We start from the raw sequence: 10,557 nt of genomic DNA on the forward strand, positions 1-10,557 counted from the left end.
TGGTTTGATCTCGTAGACTAGTACCCAAAATTCTGCACCGTGTGCCTAATGACTTTTGTAATTGTCAATTGAGATGAAGCAAAACTGAAAGATGATCGATTGTGACACAATATGAGAGTTTGATTTACAGAGAGGAAAGGGACGAAATTTGATTGAAAGAATTAATGTGAAACTTGTATTTAAAGGACAAGTCCACCTTCATATACATAAGGATTGAGAGAATGCACCAATATTAGTAGAACACATCAGTGAAAGTTCGAGGAAAATTGGACAATCTGTTCAAAAGTTACGAATATTTTAAGTATCTGCGCAGTCACTGCTGGAAGAAAAGACTACTACAGTGTATGATGTCACATGCGTACAACTATACCTAGGAAAATAAAAAGAGAATTTCACAAAACTTTACTTTTTGAATAAAGTGCACATTTCTTTGACTTGCTACTGACGTATGTTAAGGGTAATGTTATTCCCCCTGCCTTCTGAAAGAGAGAAGTCATGTGTTCTTTTGTTATGCGAGAAAAATGGAAATATGTTGATTTTTTTTAATTCTTTCTATATATCGTTGTACTCATGTGACATCACAAGCTATAGTAGTCTTTTCATCCAGCCGTGACTGAGCAGAAACTTCAAAAATTCATAACTTTTTAACGGATTGTCCGATTTTGCTCAAACTCTCACTGATGTGTTCTGCTAATATTGCTGCATTCACTCAACCCACATGTCTATGAAGGTGAACTTGTCCTTTAATGCTCACCATCACATGGTACTGTTATTGTTGGAGTTGCTACAAATGTAAGAAATAAATGACAATGAAAGTATTAATATGATTGAATTTAATCCCATGGATTATGATGTGTATTTACATTTTCTTTCTTGACAACAAAATTACTTCCATGTGATGTCTTTTACTGCTCCCAACCTCTGGCATTAGAAAGAGTGGTCTCTATAATAATGATTTATAATGAAAAGCAGATAACCTTCAGCAGTAAGTTGATGCGAAAGGGCTTTTTTGACACATATTATTGAAGATAAGCAAGGGATCCATGCCTTATTTGTATTGACCATTTGATTTGAGCCAGAGTACAGCTGATTTTTATGAATGCAAGGACAGTAAATGCCTCAGTGCAAAGCTTACAAATGCTGCAGAATTCATGCAAGATTAAATACTTGATGCCAGTTTGATTGTACCTATCTTGGTGGATGGGGTATTGGCTGTTTATGAGTCCCTTAACTGTTGATGTGTTGCTTGTAATTTTTAGTGAGTTTCACCTCATTACAAGCTGTTATCCATTCTGCTGTTAGTAAATCTTTTTCAAATGTTCTTTATTACAAATTATGTATTGTCTGTCTGTTTGTCTCTCTCTCTTCTTCCTTTCATCTGTCTTCCTGTTGTCTGTCTGTCTGTCTGTATGTTCGTGCATTTTATGACTTTAATGTGTTCATTTATGTTTGTCTTTCTGTCTGTCTGTGCAATGTTCTTTTCTAATTGATTTTTTTTGAATCTCTCTCTCACATTCAGCTTGCCATACCTGCTGCTTCTGATGATGAGTTACTGCGACAAGTTGCTGCATTCAGAAGTCGGAACCGATTACCGGTGAGTTTTAGCAAAATGCTTTGCATGCATTTTGTTTTAAGACCTTTTGGGAGATGAGAATGATTTTAATCATAAGAATCACAATGATTATAATGATAATGATGAATGAATTTAGACTCACATGACACGATGGCAGTTGTGAGTTACACCTAGTATGTCATAGTGGAAGGTTATTGCCTTATCTCCTATGTACTCATAAAATCCTTTTCATTTTTTATAACACTGTGACCCTTTCACTGTACTGCTACATATTACTTTGACCATTTAATCACAACAGATTTCTTTTGTTGTGGTCATCCCACATTATGTACTTCTAACAGAATAGAGACTTCATATGATTATTATACTTTTCTTGTGCCCCCCCCCCCCCATCCCCACCCTCTTCAAAGAAGGCACTGTATATTTAAAGGGATCATATAGTTTTGGTTGAAACCTACCTTCAGGTTTCTAACATTTTCTTGGTGAGATAATTAAAAACCTCTTATGAAATGCAAAAGGGCATGTAATTTCAAGAGGAATTCAACATTTTTTTTTCTTGATGAAAATTTGTTTTGAAAAGGCTAGGATATCAAAATATAGCAATCATAATAAAAGATGGGACCTACCTTTTCTTTCAATCGCTTTGTTTTACTTTGTTTTTGGCTGTCTCAGCAATTCCAAAACTGACTTTCATCAAATAAACTTTGAATGCCTCTTAGAATGGTAAGCTTTGTACTATTTCATAAGTGGTTTCTTGCATATCTCGCAAAAAAATTTAAAAGCCCAATCCTTATCTCCACCAATACTATATGATCCCTGTAAGCTATAGTCCTGTGTGACCTTTGGCTCTGTGACTAACATTTAGTCTTCTCTTCCCAGACCCTGTCATGGCTTCACCCCCAGAGCCAGGCCACGATCACACGATGCAGTCAGCCCCTGGTGGGTGTGGGTGGTAAAAGGAGCAAGGAGGATGAGAAGTACATCCAGATGATACTTGATGCCAATGCCCAGTCCCACAAACTGGTCATTATGGATGCCAGGCCAACAGTCAACGCCGTAGCCAACAAGGTGAGGCACTAACAGGATGTCACTCCCTCATCAGTATGATCCCAGAAGGAATTTGTACTGTATGTGCCAAATATGTTTGGGAGGTTTTTATTTTGCAAGTCAGGTGCTATTTGCGAATTTAAAAATACTTGAAAATATTAAAGGGACATTCCAGACGATTTTCAAAACTTCACATCATGAAGTACATAAATCAACAGCTCCATGTATAGATTTGTGGAATGTACTGTTGTCTTTGAGTAGAAAAACTAATACTCTGAAAAATCTTAAACAAATTACATTGAACAGTGTTGATGACATAGGAGCCTCATATATTTCAGAAATGCAGCAGTGTAATTACAATACTGCTTGCCTGACAAGTTCACCTGTGTATGATGCATGCATTCCTTCTTCTTTTGTTCTGTTTCCTTGAATCCCAACTCATACATTCTTATGGTGAGGCTGCCATGTCATCATCCTTGTTCATTGCAATTTGTCATAAATTTTGAAAACATTTTTATTCCTCATCCCAGTCACTATAAATTCTGAAATTCTGTACTCAGTATTAATGTTTTATCGTTGTTCAAATGTAAAAATATGAAAATCATCCGGAGGTCTCCTTTAATCTGTTCCCAACATTAATGCGACATGCATGCATACAGTTATCCTTTCAGCACTGTACTCCCCATCATGAATTTAACTGCTCATGATTTTTTTTTTTTTTTTTGCCCCTGCACAGGCAAAGGGCGGCGGTTATGAGAATGAGGACACGTACCAGAATGCTGAGATTTGTTTCTTGGACATTCACAACATACATGTCATGAGGGAAAGGTGAGGGAATTGACAACCCGTGGACAGTTGTGTGTGTTTGTTTGTTTGTTTTTAAGAAAACATTCTGGCATTTCAGAGCTGTAGATTAATTTTAGAGTGTGAAGCTGTCATGGCCGTTCAGTGATAAACCAGGACACACTGATTACATGTAGAAGAGAAGAGATTAGATTGGGGATGTGACTTGCGCTATTGTTTTCTGTTACAAGTCACAAGTAGATGGAGGGGTTTCCAATCACACAATGTGGTTTCAGTCCTTACAAGCTTTGATGAGATTGAAAGAGGATAGATTGGTTGAAGGTGAAAAACAAAAATGGGGGTGTACATTTGCTGAAAATTAGTCTCGAACAGAATTCATAAGAATGAAAGAGGTGAAAGAGAGAGAGATTACTCTAAAGCACAAAGTTCTGAAAGAACCTTAACCCGTTGAGGACGGGCTAATTTCGCTATAACACGCATTTCCCATAGACGCCTGCCCGAGTGTACTCGGGACTCGTCCCTAACGGGTTAAAGAGGAGATAGGGGTAGCCAATACTGTGTCAGATGGTCTATGACACCCAATGACACCCATCCTTCATTTCATCTGTCTTCTTTCAATCCCAACATTCTTTGTGATACCGGTGGAATTTTGCTATAAAGAGGTCAGATAGGAAAAAAAAAAGAAAACTCTTCAAGGTGATTTTTCCTATTTCAACTCTTTATATTTCTCTCTCTTTTGTTGTACCTTGATATGTGACAAACCCAACATAACAAGCTAATTGTTGTAGTTGATAGGTCCTTGTTAAAACGAGATTCCCCTGGACTACATAGTGTAGCTGGGCAAACTCTTCACCTACTATACCCCCATGGAAAGTTTCACAAAGAATCATTTTACGAGCAGGCTGTATGCAAACTCTCCACACACAGAGGTCAGTTGGAAACCGCATCTGTATTCCGCTGCAAGTGAATGTATTTCACAGTCATTTTTTATGATCATGTTGCATCGTGGTTAATCATGGTATTGTTTTTGTTTTTTCCCTTCGCAGTTTGCGGAAGCTGAAAGACATCTGTTTTCCTAGCATCGATGAGCATCATTGGCTTGCCAACCTTGAGGCCACTCACTGGCTGGAGCATGTCAAGGTAGAGATAGAGGAAAACTTTGTCTTATCTGCCAAGATAAAAAACAGAATGGAAAAGTAATATGAATAAAATGACATAACTTAGTAAAAAAAAGAAAGAAAAAAAGATGAGTTTAAATAAGTTTAAGTTACAATGTGTTGAAAAGGTTTTCCATTACTATTTTTCAGCAAAGCAAATACTTCATTCAATCTAGTACCATTGGGTATTTCTAATTTTGTGAACAACAGTTTGTTTATTTTTTTTTCTTATTCATGTCATCATCACATGCACAAATGTGTGATTAGTAGATGGATGGTTGTTTCTGTTCAGTGCTATCGATTACAAAACGTAGATATTGTCCATGAAAGTTATACACTTTTCCTAGCAACAGAACAGATTTGTATGGTGCATCTGCAGATGCACTCTTTTGCCATAGAGAGGCTAATGTGACACTTGTCAGGTTTTGCTAGCAGAAGGAAGTATCTAAATATTGATAAATCTGACTCTAATCCTGTTGATGAGTAGTTTGAAAAACAAAGAAATATTTAAAATAATCTTTGAAGTATAAAATAGACGTTATGACAAATTCCATCATCAAACATCGTATACTGTAGCCTCTCATGCGAGATTAGATTTTAGATTGAGAATTGTCCTTCAGAATGTGAGTAAAACTCGGAAAGAGTATAATGTACTTGGCAACTCTTTATGGTTTTGTGGTGCAAGGTTAAAGTTTATGAGTAAAAATTTGTGAGGAAGGGGAGAGCATGAGAGAGATGGTTACTAGGGTTACCTTGTGGATGAGGGATATCCATCGGAATGCGTCATCATCTTGAGTATCAGAGGAGTGAAGCACTCATTTTTATGCTGCATAACAGTGATTATGTGTTCTATATTCTCTCACTAAACACTATGTTCATCAATGCAATTTTTCCCCTTCATGGTTGGTTAGATGGTACTGGCTGGTGCGGTGCGAATCGCTGAGCGGGTCGAGAGCCAGAAGACCTCTGTGGTGGTCCACTGCAGCGATGGATGGGACCGCACCTCCCAGCTGACCGCCCTGGCCATGCTCCTCCTTGACCCGTACTACCGCACCATCCAGGGATTCGAAGTCCTCATCGAGAAGGAGTGGCTGTCATTTGGACACAAGATGGCGCAGGTGTGTGGACTTTTCCTTTTATATGCAGATGAACTTTTGTACCATAGAACTTTTGCAGCTCATGAAATGATCTTAGTTTGATTTCCACTTCATTTTTGTATCTTCTGTGTTGAGATGATTAGCATCAATTTTTTGAAAAACTTCTGATAGATGTGTGAATATATTTTGGGAGCCTAAATGCCCATCAGACTTGTTGGGAAAAATAGGGCTCGAAGAATTTGCATTGTTCATAATATAAGTGAGAATATAAATGCAAATTATTCAAAATATGTAAAATGCAAACCATACATCCAGCAGTTTATTAAGAGAAAGAGATAAGGACTGGTGCTGGCAAAATGAGCATGGCTCATTTACTGTTAGAACATCTTGATATTTTCCTTGGTAATCAGGCTGATCTGAATAAATTTGATACCGTAATAAGCTTTGTCCAAGCACAAAAAGAAAAACATTAACAAGACTGTAATTGAGCTGACCAGGACTGTTGGTCTTCACACTGATATACATTGACTGTCAGTGCACCTCAGTAGTCTTTGATTTCTTTTTTTTTTGTGTGTAAAAAAAACTCCTGTATGAATGATGAAATGATTCATGTGTGAAGAATAAATGTTTTCACTCAAGGAGTTTGTAAATATAAATTCTATCCAATTGAATTAAAAGGTCCACTGCTGTTAGTAGTGTGATGATAATATCAATAATACTTACAATTTCTATAGCACCATTTTCCATTCTGATTAAATGCCCAAGGTGCTTTACGCCAAAGCAAAAGACTGAAAATACATACATGTATATCATAAAAGAAGAAGAAGATGGAAAAGAAGACATGAATGTCTGTCTTCAAAATGCACTGTCAAACAAATAAAATGTGTAAATGTGTAAATGCTGAGTGTGGATGTCTACATATGTTACGGAATGATTGAGAAGACATGCAGCTAACAAGACTTAGTTGTTTGAGCAAACTCTTGACCATCTGCTACTTGCTTGGGTTTCTTCCAATCCACAGCGTCATGGCCATGGAGACAAGAATTATGCCGACGCTGACCGATCCCCAATCTTTCAGCAGTTCATTGACAGTGTTTGGCAGGTCACAAGACAGGTGAAACATACTGGCAATAGCAAAGTACTCTCTGTGTTCAAACAGTCTTGAATGACAATGAGTACTAGTGTTAGAGAAGGAAGAAATTGTCTTTGTGCCATTAACATAGCTGTCAAAGATACATTTTATTTGGTGTGAAGGTCTTTTGTGCTTGAAAAATATGATAGAGTGTAGAAAATCTGTTGGTAATTGATGTGCATATGTGTGGTCTGAATGATGTTTTAGCAAGCCTTCAAACAGTAGAATCTGACGGGGAGCTTGAATATAGATTGATTATCTGTAACATATCATATTATTAAGTTATTGTTTTGCTGGAAGCTGTATACCACAAAGCTATCACTCATCTTTTTCTATGTGGCTGTAATCAAGTTCATGACTATACAAAATAAATCTTCCAACTATATTAATTGTGTATGTCAGGCTTGGCATTTGTCAAATCACCTTACCAGCCCCCCAAATTGTAAAGAATCTTTCAATTATAATAGCTTCATCTCTCAGTAAGCAACTGGACATGAATTCTGTTCACAATGGCTTCTGACATCGTAAGCTGTTCAGTATTTCTTGTGCCCAGTCTGTGAACGAAGCAATATGCTGCTTCTTATCCCTTGCACATATTTGTGTATGTTATTCTTTTTTTCTCCATTATTCAGTTCCCGAATGCATTTGAGTTCAACGAGAACTTCCTGATCACCATACTGGACCACCTGTACAGCTGTCTCTTTGGTACATTCCTCTTCAACTGTGAGAGGGAACGTGTGAAGGAGGTGAGAGGCTGTAGTAGTATGCAAATTGTATGCATATTAACTTCTTACATGGCTCCAAAATATCCTACGTAGAAAAACAGTAACACCAACGGAGAGGGACATGGTTTAATGGCCTCCCAAAGTCATTCGCTGTAGCAGAGCTGCCAAGTTTCCCTAATTCCGCCGAAGGTTTTCTGAAAACTTCAAGATCTCTCCATGTCTGTATGAGAGAACATCCAAATCTCCCTGATACACGAATTATTTTGCCCATTGAGATGCATGTAACTCTATGTATTCCCCTGATGCCTTTTATGGAATCTTCCTGATATTGATGGGGGAATGTTGGCGGCCCTGCTGTAGGGTGGAAGGTAGGGGTAGGTTCCGTAAGTCAATGATGCTATGGTAAATACAAAATGGTAACTGATGACGCTATTGAATAGTCACCTGCACTATTAGATATCTCAAATTGTGCTTTATGTATTTGTCACTCCATAGGAGATTCTTTGCACTAAACACAACACATTCTTTCATGTCTGTACCAGACACTCATGAATATTCATAGGTTATGACTTTTGCATATTCATCATGATACAAACTCTTTCCCATCTGCTCTGCAGGGGGTGAAGACAAAGACCGTCTCGCTGTGGTCCTACATCAACAGTAACACGGAGGAGTTTATTAACCCCATGTATGCCAGCTACATGCACCAACACGTCCTCTTCCCAGTGGCCAGCATGCGTCGCATCGAGCTCTGGACGTCTTACTACATCCGCTGGAACCCAAGGATGAGACCACAGGTACTACTCTTCTTGCTTCACTCTGTTTGTTTGTTTGTTCATTTTCCATCTGAGGAGATGGCTGGATAGCCCATATTCAGCTATTCTAAACTGGTCTTCCATGGGGTCCAGTTGGATGTGAGGCAGGACCACTTCACCAGGTTAAATACCCTTCTCTTTGCGATGAATGAATGAAGTGGGATCTTTTACGTGCATTAGTTGTGACTCTCTCATACACAGGACCTCCATTTTATGTCCTATCCGAGGGACAGAATGTTTTTGCCTCGTGCTAGAGGGGACGGTATGATTACACACAACATTGCTCAGTCCAGATGCGGGTTCGAACTCAGGTTGCTTGGGTCGGAGGCATATACGCTGCCGACTGAGCCAACTCACTGCCCGTGTGTGTGTGGCAAATGAAATTTGGGCTGTTGCTCACTAGTTTCTGAGTCCTCTCGCCATTCATGAAGTAAGGCTCTGTGCCACAATATGCAGAGCTGTATTAAGACAGTCACAGATCTCTGTGTATAACTTAAATGTGTTGTCTGTATTACATCCTATTCAGGTGTAATAATGCGACAAGTGCCCCACAGAAAGCATTACAAAACTACAGAGGAAAATAAGAGAAATTAGAGGAAATGAATAAGAGCCAGATAGCAATATGTGAATATATATGTGTTTACCTAGTTTCATGCAAGTTGAGTAAAGCACAACATTGGTGTTTATTGGTGATTAACCCATTGAGGATGAGCTGATTTTGGTATAACACACTTTACCCATGTACACCTGCCTGAGTATACTTGGGACTAGTTTTTGATGGGTTAATAATGGTAGACAGAAGCACAGGTGAGTATACAAGACATTGTTGATCTGGCTCTGCATCATCTCATTACCAGAAATGCCAACTAACAGGGGCGGATCCAGGGAGGACCGCAACCGGCGCATGCCCCCCCCCCCTTTATTTTTTGTTGAAACAAAAGAAATAAAAAGAAAAAAATGGGGGGAGGGGTGCGTGCGCCCCCCTTTAATTTTGTAAATGCGCCCCCTCTTTACGGAATTCCTGGATCCGCCCCTGCAACTAATACGATTTTATAGTATTTAGTACGATAAACAGTGTGAAATATGATAATACGATATTGCCTTCTGAAAGTACGACTTTTCATCTTTCAAGTAAAATTTAAAATGAAGCCAATATCAACCACAGAAAACTGCAGAAAACAGCGTTATCATATAGAAAGATTTACAAATGTACTACTAAATACCTGCAACCCCTACAAAAGCATTTAATGATGAGCCTAAATGGGCGGGAAATGCATGGATGCTTTACAATTTTCTCATCAATGTTGATGAAGTAGCAACATTCTTACATGCCTGTTCTTACCGGGGAAACATTTTTTTCTGACATTTCACTTGCTCAGAGCCAACGGGCTAGTGATGGTGTCAAGATTTCATGAAAATCTGATTTTCCTCTCAAAGATCTGATTTTTTTTTTGATGTCAAGAAGTTGGCATCTCTGCATTACTACCTCTGGTTGACTTTGCCTCCCCCAGGAGCCGGTCCACCAGAGGAACAAGGAGCTGCTAGAGCTAAGGGCCCAGCTCCAGAGACAGGTGGAGGAACTCCAGAAGGAGATAGAGGCCCGGGACCTTGGCCTGCAGGGGGGCACATCGTCGCCCCCACGGGTGGCCAGCCCCATCAATGCCTGATGAGACACTCCTACACCCCATCCTCTGGGCCCTGTTTTTTGAAGAGTTAAAATTGATTATATAGTTGATTTCAACTGTAAGTCTATGGCAGCCTGTGTGGTAATGAAAATTTAAATCAATTTTATCTTTTGATGAAACGGGGCCCTGGGCTGGTAAAGGGTGTTGCGATGATTGAGGGGAGGGGTGCACATGGACACATTCAGACTTGCACTCATGGTTGCTAATTGCACTCTCTTGGACTGAACCACTCCCCCATAGTCCACCAAGGTTTGTCACAAGGTGCCATTGGACATGAGAGCTTTGTATAGCAGATTACAATGTTTAGCACAAATCACCTGCAGGATTTTGGGGCCTGAAATGGAAGTACTCCCAACGTGTCCTTGCTTGTATCATTTCATGGAATATTCTTGAGTCGCCCTGAGTTAAAAAGAGTTGAGAAATTTTATATTCTGGCCAACAAGCATAGAACAGTGATGAAATCTTTATACCACCAAGCTATCTAGAAGCATATCTTGCCTATAGCCCCCAGCCCCTTCCTCC

At 39.1% G+C, this 10,557-nt stretch overlaps 1 protein-coding gene across 1 annotated transcript in view; it reads left to right on the plus strand.

Annotated features, from left to right (window-relative positions):
- The window catches only part of LOC139733061 (phosphatidylinositol-3,5-bisphosphate 3-phosphatase MTMR2-like), a 31,637-nt gene extending 21,620 nt beyond the window's left edge, over positions 1-10,017 (plus strand). The window contains exons 8-16 of the mRNA XM_071643903.1: positions 1,520-1,594; positions 2,453-2,641; positions 3,357-3,448; positions 4,471-4,564; positions 5,493-5,699; positions 6,700-6,792; positions 7,443-7,556; positions 8,153-8,332; positions 9,862-10,017. Coding sequence (XP_071500004.1) covers positions 1,520-1,594; positions 2,453-2,641; positions 3,357-3,448; positions 4,471-4,564; positions 5,493-5,699; positions 6,700-6,792; positions 7,443-7,556; positions 8,153-8,332; positions 9,862-10,017 — 1,200 coding nt within the window. The remainder of the gene's footprint in view (positions 1-1,519; positions 1,595-2,452; positions 2,642-3,356; positions 3,449-4,470; positions 4,565-5,492; positions 5,700-6,699; positions 6,793-7,442; positions 7,557-8,152; positions 8,333-9,861) is intronic.
- The last annotated feature ends 540 nt before the right edge of the window (positions 10,018-10,557 follow it).

This window comes from Diadema antillarum, unplaced genomic scaffold (genome assembly GCF_040938485.1).
Source record: "Diadema antillarum isolate AM-2024a unplaced genomic scaffold, OU_Dant_1.0 seq00000460_RagTag, whole genome shotgun sequence".
NCBI lineage: Eukaryota > Metazoa > Echinodermata > Echinoidea > Diadematoida > Diadematidae > Diadema > Diadema antillarum.